At 39.9% G+C, this 27,313-nt stretch overlaps 1 protein-coding gene across 1 annotated transcript in view; it reads left to right on the top strand.

Moving 5' to 3' along the window:
* Window positions 1-18,089, top strand: part of LOC134582436 (cofilin-2) — a 36,480-nt gene extending 18,391 nt beyond the window's left edge. Inside the window, exons 2-4 of the mRNA XM_063439034.1 lie at window positions 9,256-9,563; window positions 15,987-16,063; window positions 16,634-18,089. Of these exons, the coding sequence (XP_063295104.1) occupies window positions 9,256-9,563; window positions 15,987-16,063; window positions 16,634-16,749 (501 nt within the window). The 3' untranslated portion in view covers window positions 16,750-18,089. The remainder of the gene's footprint in view (window positions 1-9,255; window positions 9,564-15,986; window positions 16,064-16,633) is intronic.
* Window positions 18,090-27,313: the final 9,224 nt, after the last annotated feature.

Here is a 27,313-nt window from a genome sequence, read left to right as displayed (position 1 = left end):
TCCGGTCTTCAAGAAAACTTCATCTTTTCGGGATTTTACTGTCTCCCAAATATGAATGGGTTATGGGTGAGGTGTGAAAATTTAAATGTATAAACGCACACCTCTTGATCCTGCTAACAGATGCATCCATCTTGTCTTCCTGGCAATCTTTCATATGAACTCTATCCATTCTATCTGACAGTCAGCATAGAGAGAAGAGATACACAATAATTGTCTCTCTTTCTCCTAATTTGCATTGAATGCCCAGGGCATGCCTAGCCCGACCTGGATTGTGATGTCATTTTCTAAATATTTAATACATGTTTTAAAGATAAACACAAGTTATGGATGATTTTCAATGCTTTTTTTTTTTTTTTCCAATGATGTATTTTTCAAAATAATCCATTTGCACTAAAAGAATGTTTTTATACAAGTCCTCTCCGTTCTGTCACACTGATTCCCAGACCACGTACAAACTTTGCAGTATATCCAGTCCAGCAAATATGTCCTACATGCTTAATTTTTTTATTTTTTTTTTCATCCTTGGATTATTATTTAGGCGTAGCTAAGATTTAGTGTACTGTTATCTTTAAGGTTTACTCATAACGGGCAGACGGGTATGATGTCACTCAACAAATATGTTAAGTGATGACAGCAAAAGAGATTCAACAGAAGGCCGTATTGGGTGATTATAAAACGTAATACAGAGTTACGTTCCTGTGTGGTCATGATCATAACATTCGGTGCGGTGTTAATACACTGTGTCAGTAACTGTATCACATATCACACTGGGACTGGAAAATGAATTACAGTCAACATTTTATTCAGCCTCAAACACATAACTACTTCAGTAACAGACTCAAAATATCTTACAACTGTAACAGACTTAGATACTCCATGGGACATGTCCTGGTGTTCTTAAATGACAACGGTCACCCCAACGCTACCTCCTAATACAGGGGTGCCCAAAAGGTAGATCCCCAGATGTTTTAGGACTACAACTTCCATGATGCTTTGCAGCCCTTTAGTATGAGTATAAAAGCATTATGGAAGCTGTAGTTTTCAAATATATGGGGTTCTAACTACTGGGCACCCTTGTTTTAATATAATGATCACTTCATCAGGTTTTGAAAGGAGGTTATTTGCGATGTTTGTCACGCACAAGCAAACATTTTTGATGTTTCTATAGTATTCTTCCAATATCTATGCCTGACATATTAGCAAAAAAGATAATTCAGTGGAACAAACTGGTTACATAGTTACATAGCTGTTATTTTTATAAATCTTTATTTTTGGCACAATAGATTTTACAGACAGGCCCGTGGTGCCACGACAGCAGACACAGGCAGGTTAATGCATATATGGTCGTGACAATATACAGTTGCACATTTTTTAAATGAAACTGGTTGTAAACGTTAGTGAGATCGTTGCAAATAACATAGTTGTATCGGCAATCGTGAGATTTCTTTAGAAATGAGTGACTAGCATAGAGATTGCAATCTTTGCCGTTACATTCTTAACATGCTTGAGAACTTATGCTGAACTAAAGGTTGTAAGAATTCGAGCCTAGTCATCTGGAAGGTTGATTGTGAGCAATTGCATCAAATATATGAAGCAGGTTAAGTCATGGTGCTTCAGGCTACTACTAATTACTAAACAGGCTGGGTTGCACGGTTAGTATTAAATGCAGTGTACTAGGTCTAGCGTATTGGCAGACATGGCAAGAGCGCTGTTAATGCACCCATGGGTGCAGTGTCAGTTTAGGTTATCACATAGGAGAAACATAGGCAGAAACTCTGTAGGGAGTAGAGTAAAATAAAATAGAGTAACAGCAGGTTAAAGACTATTACTGCACATTTATCTAACATGTAAAATGAAGGTCTTATGCTGTGGGGTACGGTGAGGGAGTCCAGTGTTAGCGGCATGTATGCCCGGCAAGCCCCCAGCCGTGTGCCTACGCTTAGCCGATCCCCTCTGAGTGCCTAGTGCAGTCCCTGGGAACCTTTATCACGGTGAGTTTTGCTTGTAGGACCCTCCCGGCCCCCTGTCTCGGTGTTACCAGCCAGTAATGTCTCTTTGTCGGAGGGACCCGCAGGTTTAGTGTGGGCGTAGAGCGGGCATTGTGGAGCTCGTCGGGACTGTCCTGAGGCCCGCGCTGGAATGCGAAGCAGGTTCTTTGCGCCAACCGAGTCTGGACGTGCCCGGTGTCCTTGATTAGCTGTGGTTCTCTAGATTAGCTGCGGTTCTCTGGGTGTAGGTGGGTTAAAGATTTTCTTGCGTTGGAATTTAGCCAGCGTTGGGTTTCGGCCTGCGTGCTGATATGCCCGTGTGGGGCATCGCCGTCTTCGGCGCCATGTTTGGACCCTCTGTATTTGAGGATGTGTACGCCCATGGAGGGACTGTGTCGGCTGTACCTTTGGCGGGTGTTCCTCTTGTTTATGTCCCATAGCCTGTTGCTCCCTAAGTGCAAGTTTTCTCCAGAAGGCTGTGATAAAGTGAAGGCAGAGAGGCCTTTTAACCCCAGGGGAAGTACGTGTAGTTTGTGTGTTGCACAACACAAAGCTATGTTTAGTTATGGGCCCCTGGGTGGAGCATTTGGAGACAAGGGTGGGCCAATGCTCCACTCCACAGTTTACTGGTTTTCTTGGGAGACATAGATCCAGGCCAGGGTTTTTTGGACTGTCTCCAACCCACTGCTCAGCTGCAGATAATCAGCTGTAGCAGTGGGAATAAACTCCTCCCTGCTAGGCAGGTAAAAAGGGGGGATTGCTGGCTTCCTCCCAGGAAGCAGGTAGGAGAGAGGCTGTTCTCTCCAGAGAGAGAGTCAAGGAGACTAGGCACTGAGAGTGCAGAAAGGGAAGCAGTTAAGGCTGGCTTGGAGCACTGGGAGTGCAAAAGAAAAGCAGTCAAGGCTGGTTTGGAGCACTGGGAGTGCAGAAAGGGAAGCAGTCAAGGCTGGCTTGGATCTCCCTGCCCCTTTTCCCTAAGTGCTCTCCCCTCCTGTCCCTTACTGCTATATCCTGCCCACTGTCCCTTATTGCTCTCCCTTGTCCGTTATTGGTCTCTCCTTTCTCATGCCCCCCCGGACCCCCAGTGATCTCCCAGCCCCCTTTCCTGTAGAGCTCTCCCCTCCCGTCCCTTAGAGCTCTCTCAAACCCCCTGTCCCTTGGTTCTCCCCTTATCCCTTAGTGCTCGCTCCCATTCCCCCCCCCCCCCCCCATCACTTAGTGCTTGCTCCTACCCCCTGTCCCTTAGAGCACTCTCCTTCCCCATAGAGCTCTCCCCTGTCCATTATTGGTCTCTTCTCCCCCACCCCTTCCCTTAATGGCCTCTCATGCCCCCCCGTGATCTCCCTGCCCCCTTTCCCGTAGTGCTCTCCCCTCCTGTTTCTTAGAGTTCTCCTCTCCTGTCCCTGAGTGCTCTCCCCTCCCGTCCCTTAGAGCTCTCTCCTACCCCACGTCCCTTGGTGCTCTCCCTTGTCCCATAGTGCTCTCTCCTACCCCCGTGCCTTAGAGCTCTCCCCAGCCCACTGTCCTTGAGAGCTCTCCCTTCCATCCCTTAGAGCTCTCCCCTGCCCCTTAGTGTCTCTCCTCTCCTGTCCCTTAGTGGTTTCTCCTTTGCAATGTGGCTGTCAGGGTGGCGGTCCAGTGCCCGGAACCCAGACACAGTGTCCAGGCGGCGGCGCGTGGACCGGGACCCAATATGCCTGATGTTAAGTGGGAGTCTTCAGCGTGGAGGTGGATTAGCAGGGTCTGGTGCAGGGTAACCGCACGCCCCATGGTGTTGAGCACCAGCGTTTGTGCAGCCACATACCAAGACCCTGATTCAGCTTAACCCCTTAAGGACCAAACTTCTAGAATAAAAGGGAATCATGACATGTCACACATGTCATGTGTCCTTAAGGGGTTAAGCGGATACCAGGAACTAGGAGCTTAGAAATTAGCAGACCTCCCAGGAGCTGAATAGGGAGGCTGCAGCAAGATTGTATCCAGTACTAGAAACAAGGCAAGACTAGAGAGAGACTCCAAACATGAAAACAAGACAGAACTAATAGAACCCAGAACCAGAGAAGGATAGTAAGCTAAACCCAGAACATATACACAAGACATGAGTAAAACAAACATAATATGGGCATGACTGGGATACAAACTAAAACAAGACAAGATAACATAGGCAAAACAAGAGGAGAAATAACTAAGTACTACATATGAAATTCATGGGGATTTAGTCATACTATATGCAGTGGTGTATCCTGGTTTTGTGCTGCCCTAGGCAGGACAAAACTCAGGCGCCCCCCTCCCCCCTACGCAACCCCTTACCCCCGCCTTCTAAATACACACACACACACACACACATTCACTGACAGATACACATACACTAACAGAAACACACACACACACACTAACAGACACACACTAACAGACACACACACACACACACTCACACTCACTAACAGACACTCACTAACAGACACTCACACTCACTAACAGACACACACTCACACTCACACTCACTCACATTAACACTTTTTTTTTTTTTACTTTAAACCCCCCAGCCTCCTTACCTTTGGGAATGCTGGGGGGGGTCTTCTTTCTCCCTGGTGGTCCAGTGGCTGCTGGGCGGTCGGGCTGATGGGCTGGGCGGGCAGCTGGCGAGGGAGCACTTCCTCTGAGCTGTCTGCTCAGCTCCCTCGCGCGCCGCAGAGTGAGGCTGGGAGGCGGCCCAACCTCACTCTGCGGCGCGCGAGGGAGCTGAGCAGACAGCTCAGAGGAAGTGCTCCCTCGCCAGCCACCCGCCAGCGGGGCGGCGTTTTTTGCTGCCCCCTGGAAAATGCCGCCCAAGGCAAATGCCTTGTTTGCCTCGCGGCTAAAACGTCCCTGACTATATGATCATACATTGCATAAGCCTGCCAACAACGCCAATGTACCCCATATGTGGCAGGTCCTACACTGCCTAATGTATACTAAAACAACCAAAAGACACATATAGTACTTACCTGCAAGAAAGGGCAGAAGCCTTGAGGAGCTGCCTGCAGGAACATTGAAACAGAGTGAATGATGGAAAAGAAACGGGTGCAGCAACATAAAACAAACATTTAAATGAAACCTGGAGACTGGGAATCCCAGGGATGGATTACAGGAATGAACCCAGAAATCCCAGCATAAAGAAAACCAGACATAGAATAGAAAACCAAAAACCAAGAAAAACTAAACAAGAATTGTAACAAGAGTACTGGATACCAGAAGCCATTGCCAGACATCTTCACAGAACAGAGCAGGACGTGACAGTGGGAGGGTGCATTACCCTGCTGAAAGAGGCCACTGCTATTCAGAACACCACTGCCATGAAGGGGTTATGTGATCTGCACAAACCTCTAGGTAGGTGGTGATCGAGCCATTGCTCCCCACGTGCATGAGACTTGGGTGCCCATGCCCCTAATGCCGGATCACTGGTTGTCCTTTCTTGCACCACTTTTGGTAGGTACTAACCACTGTATACTGGGAACACCCTACAAGACCTTACCTTACCTTACCTTACATAGCCTTTCACTATTTGACCCTTTGTCAAAGTCACTCAGATATTTTCGCTTGCCCGTTTTTCTTGCTTTGAACACATGAAATTCAAGAACTGACTGTCCACTTACTGCCTAATATATCCCACTGCTTGACAGGTTTCATTGTAACGATATAATCAAGGTTATTCACGTCACCTGTCAGTGGTTTTAAAGTTGTGGCTGATCAGTGTTTATATAAGAATCAAAAAGAAAGAATAACAAATTAAAATGTCTGATACAGCTATTCTTACATTATCTTGCTTCTACGTTCTTTCCTTGTGTCCTTTTTATATGAAAATGCAAAGGGTGCTAAAAGTGAGGATATTGGCACAATTCATATATCCCCAGTCGTGCAGAGCAAATTATTTTTTCTTTTCTTAAGGACTTATTTCAAATCTTGTCCGTAAATAGACGTCATAAGCTATTAAGAAAATTTTTCTCGTGCACCAAGCATGAGAATAGTGTTGATGTGATAGTAAATTAGCACAGTTACAATATATAGCTTCAATGTTAAATTAGGGTCAGTCCTGTATATAATATACCTAAATTTCAATACGTTCAGGATCCTATTTTATTGTAAATTCCAACCCTCTAGATCTATGTTATATCTACCGATGAAATCTTAGATATTTAAAGTGCCACGTCACATCAATATGTCATCTACGAATCTTCGTCACCGACAAATCAACTTTTCTGAATGGGGGAGCAAGTGATAGATTTAAAGTCAGCAGTACCCAGTCCGAGGCTTACTCATTGAAGTATCGAAACATGAAAACACGTGGATGGGACAGCAATCGTGTGACTTCTTCCAAACTTTACGGTTAAACCGATTAATGATTTAACCATTTAATGTAAGACTTCGTCTGGGACCCCCTAGTACCATATCAACTTTATTGCAATGCAGTCGAAATGGGCCCAGAGTGTCCTTTTACAAAAAAGCCTAAAATAACAAACCTATTTTAATGACGCAAAATTGCCTAATGAACCAGAGAAGCTAATGATCGGATCCAAAAAGTTTACAAAAGGTAGGAACTGATGGTCTTTTTTTTTTTGATAATAGCACCTCGAGGAGACAAGGCGGATTTAACCAGGCCAAGGTCAGGATATCAAAAAGAGACAGAACGATACAACAAAGCAAAGTTCAGGGCAGACTGAGAGCAAAAGAGTAGTCAGTGTATGCAGTGTCAGGTCATCTAGACTAGAGAGGCATTTAAGGTGACACCATGTTGGTCAAGGACCTATCAAAAGTACAAAATGATATATTTAAAAAAAAAAAAAAATAAAGTTAAAATGTGGAAACGTATATGTGATTGGATTTAACTTTCAGTAATTGCTTTTTTTTTTAGGAACAGTATAGTTCAGTTAGGAGTATTATCAATATGTCATAATTAATATATTAAGTGTCTGAAGTATATAAGTTCTTTAAATTAAATTTATAAACACTCATAATAATGGTACATCTCAAAGGAACACTTTAACACTAAAATAAATATATATCCACACTGTTGCGGTGTTCATTTTTAGTTTTAAATTTAGAGCTCCCCCTCCCCTCATATTGGTAAAAAAAAAGACAGATTCCTTGATTTTGAGATCATCAAAAATGATGAGCATGGATCTGATCCAAAGCCTCTTATATAGAAGCATTGAGGACCTATGGCACATGTGCGCTAATCGCCTACCTATGCCAAACCGTTGCTTCTCATACAGGTGCAATGCATTCTGCTGCAAATGAGCATTCAAAGTCTGTGAGCCAGGAAGCCCTTCTTGCTGTCTAAAGGTGCAACTAAGGACTCCTGTAAAAGTGCTGAGTCAACTTCTCTTGAAATCAGTACTGTTATAAAAATAAGGCAAAGGGAACTGGAGTGTTCCTTTAAAGTATATGCCCAGCAGCCCCAGTGGACCCCAGGTAAGGAATGCACTCCAGCTCTCTCAGGGAGGCTGCATGGATTTCAATTAAAATTAAGAAAATTAAATAATAATTTGTTAGTGTTGGGAAAATGTGTGTGTGCCAATGACTGTATCTTTCTGTGAGTGTATGTCAGTGCATGCATCAGTAAGGTAGTGTCTATCAGTCAAGGTGCGTGGGGAAAATTTTAATTAGGGGAGTGCCCGAGTTACGTCATGCCTAGGGCAGCACAGATACAAACTACGCCACTGGGTGTATCGATCATGTCCCTGTAGTCTTACTGCTCAATTCTCTGCCATTTAGGAACTAAATCACTTTGTTTATGCTGTCCCAGTCACACCTCCCTGCTTGTGACTTGCACTGCCTTCCTAAACACTTCCTATAAAGAGTCATCTAGTATTTACACTTCAATTATTTTAAATTCTGTTTAATTTATAATAATATTAAGTTTAGTTTTTTAATGCAGGCTGTGTCAGTCATAGCCAAGGGAAGGTGTGGCTAGGGCTATATAAAGAGAAATAAAAGTGATTTCATTCTTAAATGTCAGAGGATTGAGCAGTGAGACTTCATAGGCATGATCTATAAACAAAAACTGCTTCATTTAGTTGAAGTTGTTTTGGTGACTGTAGGGTCCCTTTAAATTATGCATTCTTAATATACATGTTGAATCTGGGTTCCTGGTGTTCAAAGCTAATTGTTTCTTGTTTAACCAGATAAAGTTTTATACAACTTTATTGATGAGTATTTTGGTATTTTTGGGACTGTTTAACTACTTGGCACTTTGTTACGCATCCATCTTATGAGCAGTGATTGCAATTACGTAATATAGGATTATAAACAAAATCTGTCATGAATTTAGAGAGATTCAATAGCCTAAAAAGGTTTTTCCTTTAACTGTGAATTACGTCAGAAAGACACAAGGATATTACACATTTAATGCTAGACGAGTTTAACTGTAATCATACGGTTGCAATTTTTTTCTTGTTTGATTATATTGGCCTACTATTAGCACTTTCTTTAAAAATTCACAGTTTGTTCAATAACCCTCTAAGGGGTTAATGGTAAATACCAACGGCACTATGAAGAATGCATTTGGGTGATATGTTCTTCAGTATGAAACTCTGCATATACGGTAATTAGAAATTTTCTATTGCTGCCAAACGTGTAACTTCACCGCCGGCAGTGTCATTAGCCAGCTTGGAATGAGGCCTCCAGCTGGCTAATGTCAATTCTGTGCATATTTATATATGATACTTAATCATTGTCACACAGATACTTAATCATTGGCTGAGAGCGCCCAGCTGATACTCTCAGCCAATAAATGGCCAGCAGTATTGGCATCTGGCTTCTGCACCTCTAAAGAAGCCAGATGGCATTCAACCGACATTAGAGAAGGCTTGGAGCCCAGCAGATTTGGGCTAGAAGTAAACGGTTTGAAAACCAGGGAATGGTGCCAGGGTACTCCTAGTATCATAACACTACAGTGGGCGGTTGTATATGTGATACTCGTAGTAATTCTTTAAAAAGGAGCGGTCATTTCTTCACTCTTTACACAATCAAATAATTAAATAAACGTTACCTATTGGTTGTGTTAAAAAGTTTTTAAAACGGAAATACTCTGTTTAACGGTTGGCCATAATTGTTCAGGTTTTTTCCACAGAGTAACACCAAAATGGGTAAGTTAGCCTACAAGAAGAAGCAGCAAGATCCCATAATGTCCATGGTAGATTATCAATTTAGATTACCAAAAAGGATAATTTGTTTTGGGATGTTTTTGTTGCTTTCTGCTATAACATTAGTTTCCTACTCTTTACAGGCATCTGGTGTGACAGTAAATGATGAGGTCATCAAAGTCTTCAATGAAATGAAGGTGAGGAAATCTTCCACTTCAGAGGAGATCAAGAAGAGGAAGAAAGCAGTCCTGTTCTGCCTAAGTCCTGACAAGAAGGAAATAATTGTAGAACAAGCTAAGCAGATCTTGGTGGGAGAAATTGGTAGCACAGTTGAAGATCCTTACAGGACCTTTGTCAATCTTCTACCACTTGACGACTGCCGATATGGACTGTATGATGCTACTTATGAAACCAGAGAGTCCAAGAAAGAGGACCTCGTCTTTATCTTCTGGTATATTGCTTGATGTAATGTTGAGAAATGCTAATTGTTAATATGTTCAATCAGGTTTACTAAACGCGTATTTAAAGGGATACTAAGCACCAAAACAGCTTTAGCTTAATGGGGTGGTTTTAGTACACATATAATGCCCCTGCAGTTTCAATTCTGCTCAATTCTGTCATCTAGAGTTAAATTACATAAATACGAAGCCCCTGCCACACCTCTCCTGCATTTGACCTACACAGAATATTCAAAACTTCCTTTCCTGCACATTCTGCTCAATTTTGAACTTATCTCCTGCTCTGTTAATAGCCTGCTAGAGGCTACAGGAGCCTCTTATGTGTGATTAAAGTTCGCTTAACAGAGCAGAAGATAAAACGTCTAAGGTAAGCACATTGTGCTGTCACATCTGATTTCAAAATTAAAACTATCTTTGGGAGACTGTGTCAGATACAGCCAGGAGAGGTGTGAATAGAACTGCGTTAAACAGAAATAAAAGTGATTTAAAACATAAACATTTCTAGAGCAAGTGGCCATGCCCTGAGAGGAGTGGAATTTAAAGGAACAACCCATGCACCATAACTACAGTTGAACTTATTGTATTGGCTATAGTCCATCGTTTTTTCTTAAGCTGTTTGCAGTGGGCTTGGCAAACATCAAATGAACCCACAGCAACCAAAGCCTACCCCGCTACCTTTACATAATGTAATTATTTTCATTACCCATCCAAAAGGGATGAGCTGAATCACCTCTGAACCACTTACTGTCACATATTGCTTATGCTGTACAAAAACTTGACGGAACGTAAAGAGGAAGTAAATTTCCCCATTATGACATCACAGGGGAAGAGGAAGTACATTTCTCCATTATGACATCACAAGGGAAGAGGAAATACATTTCCCTATTATGACATCACAAGGGAAGAGGAAGTAAATTTCCCCATTATGACATCACAAGTGAAGAAGTTAGATTTTAGTTGCTGGTGATTTCTTCCATTTTTGTCAAACCAAGTTAAAATGGTTTGACAAAAAAACTAAAGAACTGCTCCAATAGCTATTAAGCACCATAACCTCTACAATTATTTGGTACTTTATACTTTCTGTATCCTATAGGCACCCAGACCAATTCATCTCAATGTGCCATGCCTCCACACCCCCCCCCCCCCTTCCTATTTTAGCTGAAAACATTGCTTTTCTGTAGGAACGACAATCTGTTTATTACAGGGTTTAAATGCTTCTAGTGGCGGTTCCTATTATGGGTGTAGTCTTCTGATAGAGGTCGCTTCGTCTTATATGTAAAGCAAACTTTTTAATGGGAACATGTTCAGATGCCAGGAATAGACCCAATAACATCTTGAGCAGCAAATAAAATATTTATTGAGTTCATGTTCTTTAGGTACGAATCAGATGGTCAGTTTGCTCTTATATGCAGAGGGTACCGATTCCTATATTTAAATGTTTTTTATTAATTTGCTTGCAATCATTAATTAAAGCCATTCAATGTTCACACAATTCAGAAAGTGTTTCAATATTGATACTTTTTTCTTATTATTATTATTATTATTATACATGTTTATTAGAGATTTTTCATATAAAAATAGAAAATAAAACTGTGAATGACAGACATTGCTAACAGTATGTAGTCCCGAGAGACCAAGAGGGTGACTTATATTGTGTAAAATAAGTGTTTTATTTCAGACTAAGGATTGGTTGCTATTATTACTGTAGTTGTTATGGTGCCAGGGGTTCTCTCACCATCCTTTTTTAACTGTTTGATTAGCCTCTCTCAGTGCCCACCGTCTGGCCACTCTTCACAAATACTGCAAGTACAAGTGTCAGCTGACCCTCTTCGGGCAACGAATTACATCCAAAGTTGGACAAAATTGCTATATCTCATATGGAAGGGGGATATCCTCAATCCTCAATTTTATAAAATAATTTTAGACTGGTAATCTTCCTTATTATAAGAAGACAAATTCTTTCTGTCCATTTTCATTGGCATTCCTTCCATTTATATTCTTCTTTCTACACTATTATTGTCTCCAAATTCATTCTTGGGTTGTCAATAAAAATGAAATATTCCTTTCACATTTGTTCACGATTATAGCTGAACCTTGAAGCAGGCCTATATCTTATCCAAGAAGCAAGTATTAGACTTTTAGCCTTTTTAAGTGATTTAACTTTATTTATATTATCTTTATTTTATCTATTCATAACTTTTCATCATGTATTACATGACTTGTGTTTACAGGCTAACTCAGCATTTAAATCTTGTGATTATCATTGATCTCACATGTATAAAAAAGTGATCTTCTAACTAACCCTGAGCAAAGCATGATGGGATTTGTAGTTCAATAGCAGCTGGAAATCTACCTTTAGTCTGCCCCTGATCTAGCCCTTTTAGTGATGGAGTGAGCAGCATGTAGCATTGCACTAGATAGTGTAGCTAAAAGAACAATGCCACTTATGCTAGTGGTGGTTGTAAAATATATAATGTAGTAACGTGCAAAAATATTCATTCATATTCTCTCAAGTTTTCACCAGACTACGATCATTCTGTTGTCCGTTATACTCTGAGTATAGACTGAGTGTTGAAGATAGTAGTAGCTTAAAGTAACCCTCTCCCTCTCAAATTTGTTTTGAGCTTCTAATAACGATTAACTGTTTATGAAATGGTCTTAAATACTGTGTTGGAATTCCAATGATATGCCAACCCAGTCACGAGATATCAAAGTAGGGACTGTTTTGTCTTATGTAACTTTCCTACGCTCGACAAAGCTTTTACAAAAAGCTTGACCTACCACCGTCAAGGTTTATCCAGTCCTCAGCCATCACTAGTTACGGCTGAGGCGAAAAAGGGCTCGGTCTATAGATGCTTTCTGTGATCTCAATGAAATTCCAACCATGTCAAAAGATATACTGTAATAAAAGAGAGAAGGGACTACTTTGTCTTATATATTTTATCTACACTTGACAAAAAAAAAGCAGAGCTACCGCCATCAGCCGTCACTAATGACGGCTGAGGGTAAAAAAAAGGCTCTGTCCATGGAGGTAATTACAATTCACCATCGAGCTGCAGCACCACAAGCAGCGATGTTACACATATTGGACCAAATGATATAGGAAGAGAGTGTGTGGGCATCTGCTAGCTAACCTGGTCAATTAAAATAATCCCTAACGTTGCACACATTTTTTAGGGGGCTAGAAACGAGCCCAAGCAGTGATGTATTCATGTTTTACCCTCAATAGATATTATCACACGCTCACGCGAATCCCTTATTTTCATCGATAAATTGTTGCACTTAGTCAATTAGCCACTAATGCTCATTCATACATAACTGCACACTTACCCTCTCACACTAACGTACGTGTCATAATAAATCACATGTACTGTCATTACTGTAAGCGTGTGCACCAAGAAGCTGTTAGTCGGCGTTAGGCAGTGTATTAACTGTTGGATGTCGGGCCATTTAAACCTGTAGAGCAGTCAGAGGGCGCTCAACAGGGAATATCATTGTGCTAGATTAGTGCTCCTCAACCCTCTCCTCAAGGCTCCCCAAACAGTCCAGGATTTAGGCATTACCCGAGTGTGTCTAAGGTGTTTAGAAAAAGAAAAAAAAATAACAAAAAAAACCTTAACCCCTTAAGGACACATGACATGTGTGACATGTCATGATTCCCTTTTATTCCAGACGTTTGGTCCTTAAGGAGTTAAACACCTTAGACACACTCGGGTAATGCCTAAATCCTGGACTGTTAGGTGAGCCTTGAGGAGAAGGTTGAGGAACACTGTGCTAGAGGATGTGGAAGAGATGCTCAGCCAGATAACAGTCAACACCTAACAAAAGGCACAGTAGGTAGGTATATTACTGGAATTTAGGGTGGCTGAGCTTAGTTCCAAGAGTAGAAATATGAAGTAGAAGAACTAACATGCTAATTTCAAGGCAAGAAATACTAAACAGAGAAAAAAGGCTGAATCAGGAATTAACAAAAAATATATATCCGTGTCCGCACTAGCTGGGATACCAGAAGGGCAAAAATCTATGTCATGGACTAAGCCGGGTCAAATCAGAAAAATGTATTCAATACAGAGAATTTTGCGCTTTATGGCCCTAGAACCATGAAAGGGAAATGGGATCAGGCACTGACATCATATCGATGCGACGCGTCAGTTGCAATGAGAATTGCAACCTAAATATTTTTAGGAGTGACGTGTATTAGGATGACATGGGCAAAGACGTAGAACAAAAATGATGCAAAAAATGTCCTTAAAATGTTCTTTTCCAAAATTACCTCCAAAACTGTCCTTATGTCAACTATAATAAACATTACCTAATCTAAGGTGGCTTGGAGTAGCTTTACTAATCCACAAAATCCACATACCGTATACTTTGTAGCTGATTTAACCGTGTTTTGAAATGAGCTTCCTTCACTTTTTAAGTCTTAAAGGGACACTGTAGTCACCCAGACCACTTCTGCCCATTGGAGTGGTCTGGGTGCCAGCTCCCACTACCCTTAACCCTACCAGTGTAATTATTGCATTTTTTGTTTTTTATAAACTGCAATAATTACCCTGCAGGGTTAACTCCACTTGTAGTGGCTGTCTACTAGACAGCCACTAGAGGGCACTTCCTGGTCCATAGCACAGGTTTTCTGTGCTAGAGCATCGCTGGACATCCTCACGCTGTGTGAGGACCTCCAGCATCGCTAAAATCCCCATAGGAAAGCATTAGGTCTCCTCCGCCGGCGGGTGGGATCAGTCTCGCCCACCTGCTGACGTAAGGAAGAGGAGGAGCCGCACAAGCAGAAACCACCGCCGAGGGACATCAGCGGGGGTCTCAGGTAAGTGACTGAAGGGCTTTTCACCCCTTCAGCAACCGGGGATGGGTGGGGTGGGAGAGAGAGGGGACCTGCAGTGCCAGGAAAACTGATTGTTTTCCTGGCACTGGATTGTCCCTTTAAGCATGCTTTATTCTTAATTTACGGAAAGGGACAATTTCCTTAAAGCTTGCAGTTCCTAAATTACTCAATAGAAATTCTATTAGTGGAGACTGCAATCGGTAGATGAATTAAAGTAAAAGCTATTTTAGCTTTTCTCATATATTCAGGAACCCAATAGTATATATGTTAGAAGTTATCAGGAAATTAAAAGATCATCTTGGCTACAGCGATTAGAGTAACATAGAACATTGCTATCTATAGTGCTGTCAATACCAAAATCCTTCTGTATGCTCTGTCCTAACGTTGGGATAAAGAAAAACATTTTAGATGGAAATATGAGTCTGATAACAGATATATGCGTATTTAACCATTTCATTGCCTTTATTTTGCTGACTTAGTTAGTACACTTTCTGACTCTGTCATATGGTGAAAAATTATAATTTGATAAGACCTAGAGACATTTAAATTACTTTTTGTAAGTCATCGCTGTTTCGAGAAGACCAGGAAATTCTGACATTGGACTTCCGAAATTCATTCTTACATATTTATTACTGTCAGAATGAGCTAAATCAAGGGTGTATAATCTTGTCCATCCATACAGCTATAATTCTAGATGTTTAATATAAACAAATTGTATTAACTATTTTTTTATATATATATATATATATATATAATGTTCAACAATAATCTGCACACCAGTCAAGCCCTAAGACTTGCTTTTCCCACAGAAATCACAAATCTGCAGTGATGTTACTACTGCAAAGGATTCTGGGTGGGCATATGCAAATTAGTTCAAAGAATCACATGTTTGCCTCATTCCATTTTAAACATGGATTATGCAAAGCCAGTGAACCACTCATGGACAGCTGTTTCATTGTTAATGCAAATCATCAGCATTAGGTTGGTGTATGTGTGTATATATAAATAAATAACAAAAATATATACAATCCTTGCACTCACGCTTGGTGAAAAATTGCCGGTTGCTAAAAATCTAGGGAAGAAAATTTAGTTCTCAGGTAGTGATCGGCACTCACTGGCTTAAAGTATTAAAATTCCGAAGTTTTACGTTTCATTAAAATATGATCAACGTTTCAGTCCCCCTTGGGACTTTCATCAGGATCAGGCTGATGAAAGTTCCAAGGGGAACTGAAACGTTGATCATATTTTAATGGAAACTTAATAAACTTCGGAATTTTACTACTTTAAGCCTGTAAGTGCTGATCACTACCTGAGAACTATATATATATATATATATATATATATATATATATATATATATATATATATAATTATATAAAATCATTCAGTCGATATTATGTATATACTTTCATTTGTGTTTGTTAATTAAACTCAGGAATGCAACTTTCATTTTCTCAAAATTATAGAATTTCAGTCAATTTAAAAAAAATATATATATATTATTAGTCAAAAATGCTTTCTTCGTGGAACTGATCATGTAAACAATTCTATGTGCTAATTTACAATTTTTTTTTAGGGCTCCTGATAATGCACCTCTGAAAAGCAAGATGATATATGCTAGTTCCAAAGATGCAATTAAGAAAAAGTTTACAGGTAAGTATAATGTAGTCATCGCTATGATAAACAATGATTTTATTTTTTATTTTTATTTTTTTAATCTATGTTGTTCCGATATGGCTTTTAACCCCTTAATGACACAACTTCTGGAATAAAAGGGAATCATGACGGAATATATCCGTCGTCTGTCCTTAAGGGGTTTTAACCTACTAGAAACTCGCAGGTTGCATAACAGTGGGTTACTCTTCATTCTACAGTTAAGAATTGTATACAGCTATTCTCATTAAAGGAACTCTTCAAGCACCATAACCACTGCAACAAACTGTAGTAGCTATGATGCCAAGAGTCCACTTGCTCCTCTCCCCACTGGGAGCTGCACCCTGCCTCCACTACAGTCAGAGCTAAACTATCTGAAGGGCTTAGCTGAGGAGAGCATGGATGCTGAGAGGAGGCAGGAAGCCCCACGTTCTTAACCGGTTTTACAACTTACAATGGTGCCAGTGTTTATAGTGTTTGGAGTGTTCCTTTAAGTGTTTGCATAATACATGATATAACCATTCACAATGCTCACTAATTTTTCTTTTTTTTGTGTTTTTTTTTTTTTAGGTATAAAACATGAATGGCAGGTTAACGGCTTGGATGATATAAAAGACCGTTCTACCCTGGCAGACAAACTTGGGGGAAATGTGGTGGTCTCACTTGAAGGGGTTCCACTAAAATGAATCTCATTACCACCTTGCAGTAAATGACCGGTTAGGTTTCTATTCTGACCATAAGGGAGGGTATAGTTTTATTTTGTTTTGTTTTTTAATTTATTGACTTTTGTCTAATCATAATTTTCCTTCCTTCCAAGCCTAATAATTGTGGTGTTTGGGGGGAAAACATTGAAACGTTAACACACCACAAACCTAAAACATTACTTAATAAAGTTATAACATATGGAACATACATTGCATCCTGCCTTCAGCAAATTCATATTATAACTAAGATCAATGGAACCATGCACAAGAACAAAAAGTTAAACATTTCCATTTCAAAGATTGACCGATCCATCAATCTAGATTCTGTTTAAACTATTTCAAGAATTAAAAGGAATGTTGGGCTTGGATTTAAAAAAGAAAATACCATTCTGTTATATGTAAAACCATACATATTATATAGCAAAGAATACTACTCTTTAATATATTAAAAATATTTATATGTTTTTATTTTAACTTTATTTAAGCTCAATGTGAGATCTTAGAACGTCGGACAAGGCACAAGGCTTAAAGCAGTTTAATATAGTATTTTAATTCTTGAAATATAATTCAAACATGAATAATTACGAAAACATTCTGGTAATCGATTAGGTTATTGAAAGGATTAAATATGTTAAAACTGGTTAGAAATGTACCTTTCAATAAAATGTTTGGTGCAGAGTCCACCAACGATTAATGATTCATCAATTAGGTTTGGTGCAAATGCCCCCAAAAATGGAGCCTTGCAAAAAATGTCACGTAAATAAATAAATATATGTGTATGCCCAATATCTGTTTCAGACCAAAGTTGCTTAGTGTTTGTAATAAACAAAGGATTTGGGGGGGGGGAGCATTATTACATTCATGGGTGTTCATTGGGTAGAGCGAAAGGGGCCCTGCATTTTCCTGTCCACAGTAGTTCTACGAGTTCTTACAACCAATGTCATAGTGTACAAGGCAGAGTTTGGGATCAGCACGGAATATGTACAAAAAGGACATCTATGAAAAAAACAACCACAGAACTAATCTTGTAATTTTGTCTTTGACTTTGCCTTGACAAAAAAAAAAAACCTCTTTTGATGGTTCACAGTTATGCTGTTCTCGTTTTAATTGCAACAATTAGTGTTTTTTTTCTCCAATGTACTATGGTTCTGAGAAGTAATACAGATACCGTACCAAAAAATTACAATGGGGCTCCACAAATAAATTTAAAAAAAGGCAATTTTTATTAATATGGATTACAAACATCGGTTATGAAACCGAAACAATGTTTTGCTTGATTTCTCATTTCTTTATTGATGCCAAATAAAAAGTCACTTGTTCGACGTTTTCTTCAATCTGGGTTTTATAGGACCATGTTTAATGAACGAAAATCTCTGAGCAACTCAAACAGTAGCTCTATGAGCATTCCTGATGTTTTAGACATTTCCATCCTAGTTATGAAGACTGATAGGTACGCATGGATGAGTACGGATGGAATCCTATAGTAACACAACCAGTAACAAGCACCCACTTGTTAAGGTTTGAGACCCTTAAAAAATGTTTTTGGCTTCTTTGAGGCAAACGGCATGAAGTGCAGACAATAGCTTAGAAGGCACCCAGGTTACCAAGTCAAATACGAAGACAGATTCGGCATGTAGGAGATGGCTTCTATCCATGACCAGTTCAATACGTAGGATATGGAATAGGAAGTAGCAGCTGTGAAAAAAATAAGAAGCAATCACATTCTGGGAATGAGAATTGCACAGGAAGTGGTCATTCATGTGAACTGAAAATAGATACACGACTGGACTCTGGTGAGAAGGTGTCAGATTAGTCATCATAACGTGGAACATTACTGTGTCTGATGTAGAGAGACAAGCCCATTCTAAAGACCAGGTGTTAAAGATTTGAAAAGTTACAAAGTTTTACAGCACAATAAAGTGATTATATAATGTAGGCTTGTTGAATAACAGCTTAGAATTACATTTTTAAGAAATTATTTATTTTTATTCTGCATGGATGAAAATATAAGATGGTTGAGACAGATTAGCTGGAGCATGTTTAACAGTAAGAATTGTTACCATGTCATAAATACAGCATGTTTTTTTTTTTTTTGTTTTTTTTTTTTTTTTTAAAGGAATGAAATGGAAAACCAGACAATATTCAGCACTGTTTACTAAACTGGTTGTGAGAAAACAGTGAAGTATATATATATATATATATATATATATAAAACTACAGACGAATATCGTTGTGCAAGTGAAGCTTATCTCTAGTAGAAGATGTGAGAAGGCTATATGCACTAAGCTTATCAGGAAATAAAAGAACCTCCTGAAGGCCCCCATTACTAGGTCACTAAGTCCCACAAAAAGGAAAAGATGGCAAAAATAAAGTTCTTTCTGAGCTTGAAGTGTCATTGGGTATATTGCTGGGGTGCAGAGCCAGGGATAGGAGGGTCCATCCTTGTGCTTAAGATTCGGTTAATGCCTTGCTGGGGCCAATCAGTGTCCTGCCAGGCCCAGCAGTCCACGTGGGGGAGAATCAACAAGATGATCAGGCAGGCTAGATGGAATCTGCCCAAACTCTTCTGGATGTGTCAATTTCAGGCTTGCTTCTGGGCACTAGTAAGGTTTGTTGCAGCGCTGCGATAGGTCACTCACCGCTTGTCTCCATGTCTGCCTCTGACCACTTATTTGCGTCACCTGTGTCCGAGTGCAGTAGGGGCTATTCACTGTAAGCAGAGCCTCATCTCGTGGGTTCCCATCCACAGGCAGTCTGCGCGGAGCTGTATGTTCCAGACGTGACTTCAGTTTTGCCCAGAATGTGTCGAAGATCTTGTTTAGTCGGTGCAGGATATCACCATGCAGGTCAGTGAAGCATGTGGCTTCCGCCATCTTGCGGGCCTATATCTTGTTGCCTTCACACGAGTTATGCCGCGTGCCCACAGTTTAATATAGGAGCCTCCGAGGGGTAGACCGGAATCACCCCCAGCGGTCCGGGGGCGGTGGAGACAGGGCACCAAGCAGCAACGCCAAATAGGAGCAGAGATCAGCCGCCTCTCCACCCTTTCAGGCGCACAAAGTCTCTAGGCCGACCCTCAGCCAAGCGTGCCCGATCAGTGGCATCACCAGTCGTAGGTACCTCCAGTCAGTTCTGGGATACCGGTAAGGTAAGTAGCTCCTTCGACTGGGTGTAAATAGCAAGATTAGGATGGAGGTCAAGCACCGGAGCTCCTCTGAGTTGCATCCGTCCGGCATTGCAGTCAAGCACTGCTCCCAGAATTTCAAATTTTAAGGGTCTGGGTACTGTCAGGAACAGTTTAGGGAACTGCACATTTTCAAATAAATAGCCGAATTGGAGCAATAGTTAAGTTGTAGAATTTCCCTTTTTCTGATATTTTGGCTTTACATTTCGGTCAATATGCAACAGTTATGTGTTAGCAAATGCTGAATTCTACGGAAACTGGCTTGTTCATGCCACAGAAAATGAAAATGAATTATTTAAAGTCATGTTAAAGGTTATTATTGCCATATAAATGTTAATCCATTGTCCATATCCTCATACTCAGCTGGCCAGTGTATGGCTTCACGAGCCTCACCGAACATGTACAAGGCTCTACAAAAATAAATAGAATTGATAGAACATTCAATTATATCAGTATACAAGGATAAGGACAATGCCAGGACAAACGGAACTGGAATAAGCATTTTGTGGTTCACGATAGGACTTGGCATAAGGAGCAAAATGGACTAGAACTTGTTATTGGAATTGGACTACAGTTAAAGAGATGATTAGTATTAAGAGAATGCACAGCACTGGAACCATATCTGTCGGTGGGAGAAGACCTACGAAGACTAGAACATACTGCTGTGGACTCCACGGAATAACTGGTAAGTTGGAGACAAGCTGAGGTAAGTTTCTGGCCAAAGTCAGAACAAATAATTATAGACATAGCTTCACAATACTTATGTAAAATTTAAGCTCAATCATGAGCACTGCATTAAAGCTATGATCACCTCGTTAGCCAATTTTAAAATACAGTATCTAGTACAGAGGTTTTTTTTATTTATTTTTATATATAACATAAAGTCCACAAGAGTATATATAGCATCTAATGACAAATGACTTTTTGGTACTAATTTTCCTGGTACCTTGCTGAAATTCCTTTGCAACAAATGTTAGTGAAAGGCCAAATCTTCAGAGGTTTAGCAAGAAAGTGCAAGAAATACAATCAAGGTTATACACTAAACACTGTTTTTTAGTGAATTAAATCCGCAAGGCAAAAATAGTTGAACTGGATAAACTACATTAGATCGGAACTACCTTTACCTCCAATTTTCTAAATGTATTGTTTAGCGTGTGACTCTGAATGTGTAATTGGATTTAGTTATATGCTTGGAGACAGCTTCCCGGTTGGTGTAGACAAAAAAACAGAATTGCAAATTTGATCCAAAATAAAGAAAATCGAAAAAACAGCTAAACTGTAGAACTTTTGAAGTGTAGCTATTTAAATTTTCAATTCTTTTTTAAAAGTCGCTGTTTAGTGAATTCATTCTACTCGGGCTTATTTACCAAGCAGAAGAATAAAATAAAAGCCAGATTGTAAAACTGAGGTCACAATGGATAACTAAAATAGGTGGAGACAGGTTCTCAAGTTCATCTATTTTTTACTTGCCTATTTTGTCCTAAATATGGTTTAAAAAAAAAAAATAGAAGGTAAAATAGGATGAGTATGGAAATAGAAAAAGATTCTACTTTTAGAGTTAGATATGACCTTATTTTTTTTAGGACACATTCCAAATATATATATTTTTTCTATGCCTTTAACACGGTGCTTGCGGAGGAGATGTTCCAGGGTAAGATCTCTAAAATGTTAGTATGGGACATAGAACAAGTAATCTGTAGGCGCATTAGTTTGCAACCTGATCTTCATGCTGGCCTTCATACACCAGACCTATTAATAGAAAATACATTCCCTGCCTTGTCATCGCTGGCCCGAAAAAGGCAAAGCTGGACATTCCGTTGCCTACAAAGACTAAAAAAAATAAAAAATATATATAGCAACTCAAAGTAACAACGGTGGATCGAGTAAAAGGTGGTTTTAAATGTAAAATAAGGTATGAGATAAATCGCTGCTGTCTAAATTTTTAATTGTTTTGGAAAAACAAAATTCTTTATTTATTTTAGCAGAAGTTAAATGATTGGGCAGATACGCGGATTTAACCCCTTAAGGACCAAACTTCTGGAATAAAAGGGAATGTCATGTCATGTGTCCTTAAGGGGTTAAAGATTGAGACATATATGGTGTAGTCACTAAACTGAAATTGTGGAGAACTGGCAAAGGAATTACAAATTGTAGGATGTGGGGGGGTTGCAAATTGCTATATAGGTAAAAAAAAACTGGACCTGTGTTAGTGAAAATATTTTTGGATTTGGGTATATTGGAAAAAATGAGTAACTAAAGGTTTTATTCACTAAACATTTAACTGAAAAGAAAGTTGAAAAATTTAGAAGCAAAATCTAGTGTTTCAGAAATTCTTCAAATTCTTTACAACTTTGACTAATTTTGTCTCTAATTGAAAATTTGGTTTTCAATTCACTACAACACTCTGTTAAATAAGCCCTATAGTCTCATACAGAATTTTGTTATAAAAATCTCTCTCTCTCTCTCTCCTCATTATCTGACTGAAGATGAATAATTATTTCTCATTTTCCCAAGTTTGTATTTATTTAAGTAAAGTTTAATTTCGTATTTAAAAGATAATTATAATAAAAATTAAATTGGGGTAATTTACTAAAATGAAAATTGTTGGGAATTCAAAATAAATTCAAGTTCAAATGTATAGATAGTTGTGAAAAGTTGATTTTAATCCTCCCCCCCACCCCCAACACTTTTAATTCTTGATAATTCGTACTTAAGTAAACAACCAAATAAATGTCTTTAAGAAGGAAAATTCTAAAAGTGAGATGGAATGTGACATACAAAAAGTATATATAATGTATCACATCCTTCGTCAAGCTTTGTGATTGTAAAAGAAAACAAAAATGTATGAATTCCTTAGATTTGTGGGTATCATGTTTGGATGAGTTCACCCCATATTTTGTGTTATTTAAATGCTGGCATGTGTGACTCATCCTGCCAGATCACATGATTCACAGATCACATGACTTTTTAAAAAAAAAATGTATTCTTTATTTTCGCATTGACAGAAGTTGTCACATTTTTGCTGTTTAGTGGCTTGTGCTAAAGCCCATGTATGGTTCAGTTGTATACAGTTGGAACAGAATTACAAGTAATATACATGGTGTGTCTTGTTGACACTGGAGTAGTAGCTGCCATCTTTCTGCAGTTTTTTTATACAAGAATAGTAAGAAAACATGTTTAACTTGTAGTAACAAGAAGTTTGACTGAACTTGTTTTGGTTGCTTGGTGTAACGAACAGTAGGCCGGGGTACCGGTTGTCTCGGCCTAGTAGAAGAAGGGGAAGGAGTCTGGGGTGAGGGGAGGGGGAGGTTAGGGGGAGATGATTTGGTCATTGTTGTATCTGTCGGGTCCCTGGTCTGTCAGTGTGTCTCTAGTGTTTATCAACATAGCTTTCCCACGGTTTCCACGTCTTAGAAAACGTTTTTATGGAGCCTCGTATTTCGGCTGTCAGCTTGTCCATGAGGTGTCATTCTTTAATTTTGTTGAGCACCGTGGCTATGGGGGTTGTGGTGGGCCGTAGCCAGGTTTGGGCCAAGGCCCTTCTGGCTGCTAGGGCGATTTTGTTAAACAGCTGTTGTTCTGGTCTGGACCAGTTGTCAAAGGGTTTTGCCAGTAGGAATGTCCATGGGTTCAGTTCGACCGGTCTGGATAGTATCTGGGATGTCAGTGTTTGAATGTTTTCCCAAAATAATCTAACCTTGGGGCAGTGCCACCACATGTGGGTGTAGGTCCCTTTTTCTCTGCAGTTTCGCCAGCAGAGGTCGGTGGGTGTCTTTTTCATTTGGTATAGTTGGACCAGTGTGGTGTACCACCGGAACATTGTTTTGTAAGATTGTTCCTGCATAGTGACACATATTGAGGTTTTTGAGTTGGCCTCCCATATGTCTTGCCAGTCGATGCCCTCTAATGTTTCTCCTAAGTCAGTTTCCCATTTGTTGGTGTAGTGTAAGTCGCCCCATTCCTGAGCGGTGGAACAGAGGTGGGAGTAGAGTTGGGTGATCAGGCCCCGTTGATATTTTTCCTCATGGCAGATTTATTCAAAGAAGGTTGGTTTGGTGTTGGCAGCGGTTTTCACCTTTGCTAGGGTGGCGTAGTTTCTGAGTTGAAGGTATCTGAAGAAGTCAGATGGGGTTAGGGTTGCTCTAGATTGTAGTTCCGGGAATGAGACCACTGAGCCACCTGTGTTTAGTTGGTGGACCCTCTGGAGGTCAGCACGCTCGAAGCCCTTGAAGTCCCATGGTCTCATGCCCGGTGTGAGATGTGTATGTGATGGTCTGAGGAGATTTGGGCGATGACCGCCTGTGAGAGATTCATGTGGAGTGCGCTGGATTTCTCCAAATTGACTTTGTAGCCTGAAATGGCACTGTAGGACTGAAGGAGTGGGAGCAGAGCATGCATGAATGGAATGGATTTGGTAAAAGTGAGCAATACGTCGTCCGCATACCCAGAGGCTAGGAACTTGAGGCCCTCTATCTTGACCCCAGAGATCTGAGGGTGTTCCCTGATGGCCTGGAGTAGTGGTTCAGCACAAAGAGTAATTGGGGTAGTGGGCATCCCTGCCGGGTGCCGTTGCTTATGTTGAATTGTGGGCAAGTTGCCCCAGATATTTTTATTTGTGCCGATACATTAGTGTATAGTGCTCGTAATGCAGTGATATATGGGGGGGGGGGGGGGGAACTTAGGTGCTCTAGTAGCGTGAACATGTAGGGCCATTTTACGCGGTCAAAAGCTTTTTCAGCGTCGAGGGAGCGGATTAGGGATGGAGTTTTGGCTGCAGCCAGTGTCCAGATTATGTCTATGTTTCGGCGTGTGTTCTCGAACAGTTGTCTGCCTGGGATGAATCCCACCTGGTCTGCGTGAATTCGATGTGTCAGGAGTGGATTTAGTCTCCCAGCCAAGATCTTGGCGAATATATTGCTGTCATGATTAATAAGGGAGATGGTTGGGTGTGGTCTTTGCCCGGTTTCGGGAGAAGTATTGTTTGTTTGTGTCATGTCCCTGTTCGGGGGTCCCTGTAATCATGTCTTGGAATAAGGCTTCCAGGTGTGGGAGTAGTTCTTCTCAGAAGGTTTTTTAATTGCCTCCCTCAAAACCGTCTGGGCCTAGGGACATGACATTTTAAAGTGACCCATATGAATGCTTTGTGCTGTGAGGCTGTGCGTGAAACGCACTTGTTGCACAGTTTCAAAAATATCTGGGACTTTAACTAAGAGCAAAAATGTACCCAACCTAGTCAAGGCCCCCTCCTCTGACACCATCTCATTAAATCAAAGAACATCTATTGGTACCCTCACATCCCATCCCCCTGATGCCTTTTTAGACTCACTCTTCCCAGAACAGCCCCTGAAAAGAAGCACTCTGTATGTAATCTAACACACAGAGAGGGCGCTTGTACAGCCAACATATCCATGAATAGATACACAATTAGATATAATCTTATAGAGGCCGCCTATATGGACATACATTTAGGCTTACATACAAGCATACAGACAAGCATGCAGACGCCCTTAAAGAAGGACAAATATACATATAAAGACACATTCATGCACAGATTAAAGACACATATACAGGAAAATCTCTCATGGGGATACAGAGAAATACTCATAAATAGCCGTACATGGATATATTTACAAACAGAGACATACATTAAAACTCATGAACAAACCAAATCAGACACATGCAGAAAGACACATACACACGCACATAAAGGTACACTTACACACAGAGACAAATATACACACCCTTGTAAAGCAGACTAACATACAGAATACACATGCAAACTCAAAAGCATACACATATAGACACATTCATGCATATACAAAAGCAAACATGAAGACAAATAGTGGCATGCACAGACACATTGATAAATTCAAGCACAGACAGGAAAAAACACAATAACTTACAGAAACACACGCATACGCATGACAACAGACAAAACAGAAACACAAACACTCAGATACAGAGACGGACACACAATCACGGACAGACAAATGCCCACCCTACCCACACATTTTTGTTTCTCATCCTATCTGCTTCCTCTTTATTGCTTGTGTTCCCCTTCATTATCTCCCCTTATCCAAAAAAAATAACTCAATCCAAAGTAAAAAGCAAACAAACAAAAAGAACAATGGCAAGAGACAGAAAAAAATGGGGATAAATGCCAATTAAGAGTCACAAATTAAACAGAGAATATCAGTATAAGCAAAAGTTGAATTTAATTAGAAAATAAATAACCAGACTATGTGTGATTTTAGTTTGCTTTGAAGAATCTAGTTCCGAACTGTGATATGCTGAGATTGTCTGCCCCCATCCTTTGAAGTGTTATTGGAATACGTAGGTTCAATAAACATTCAGTATTGAAGCATAATGATCTTCCAAGTACACAGTGTGATACCATCAGTGTAGATATAGACAATGTAGGTCAATATTCCAGTATGCCTACCAACACATTCAGCGTAACGGAATAGACAGGCGATTTTCCGTCAAGAGAGACCCCTTGATCTTAAATGTCAGCTGGGACTGTAGGGGTTGTAGGTGATATTGATCAGTGAAAAACAGTGGTGGATTTTGCCTAATTCTCAACTGAAACATTTCATGTTTTGTGAGGTGGTCTTCCCCTGAATAAATGTACACCATCAGTATTCCGGAGTCCTGTCTGTGTTTGTCTTTGTTTATTGCGCTTGTCTGTTAAAACATTTAGCCTACAAAGTTAGCCTTTTGACCAAAGTGTTTAAAATGAGAGTGATGGCAGTTTGTTTCTCGCTGTTCTTTCGTCCGGTGTGTTGAGTTACAAGCTCTTGGTAACAGAAAATACTACCAGCTGTCATGGTCAATCAGCCGTCAAATTCCATTTTTTTTGTAATACAATAAATGAGCTTTTTGATTGGCTACCAGTGATCCGGGCTTGAACAGTAAATCTCTGCAGTATGCGCACACAGCTATGATATGTACAAGAGTACAAAAAGATTCAGAATAGCATCTTGCAAACTGTCTATCACGTATAGTGTGTGTGTGTTTTGTTTTGGTTTTTTTTCTAAAAAGATGGTACCCTTTGGTCTCTAGCCTACCCTCTAGTATAATTAATAATATATTGTTTTTTTGTTTTTTTTGTAATACCTCTGAGTTCCAGATCAAAATATTCTGGGGGAAATTATGCAATTTAACCTGAAATTGCTTTTTAGATATTTAATGATTATTTAGGGCACCTGTGGAGAAAGTATAACACTTAATCTGAGCAAGTCAGTGTCTAAAAACAAAGTATAGAAATGTATACATTTATAAAAAAAATAATAATACTAATATAGGCTATAATCAGGGAAAATCTGAAATTAATGAATGGTAGAATTAAAGGGAAACTATGGG

The sequence above is a fragment of the Pelobates fuscus genome, chromosome 13 (assembly GCF_036172605.1).
Source record: "Pelobates fuscus isolate aPelFus1 chromosome 13, aPelFus1.pri, whole genome shotgun sequence".
Taxonomy (NCBI): domain Eukaryota; kingdom Metazoa; phylum Chordata; class Amphibia; order Anura; family Pelobatidae; genus Pelobates; species Pelobates fuscus.
The sequence above is the reverse complement of the archived record's forward strand: the minus strand, read 5'-3'. Positions and strand labels throughout refer to the sequence as shown.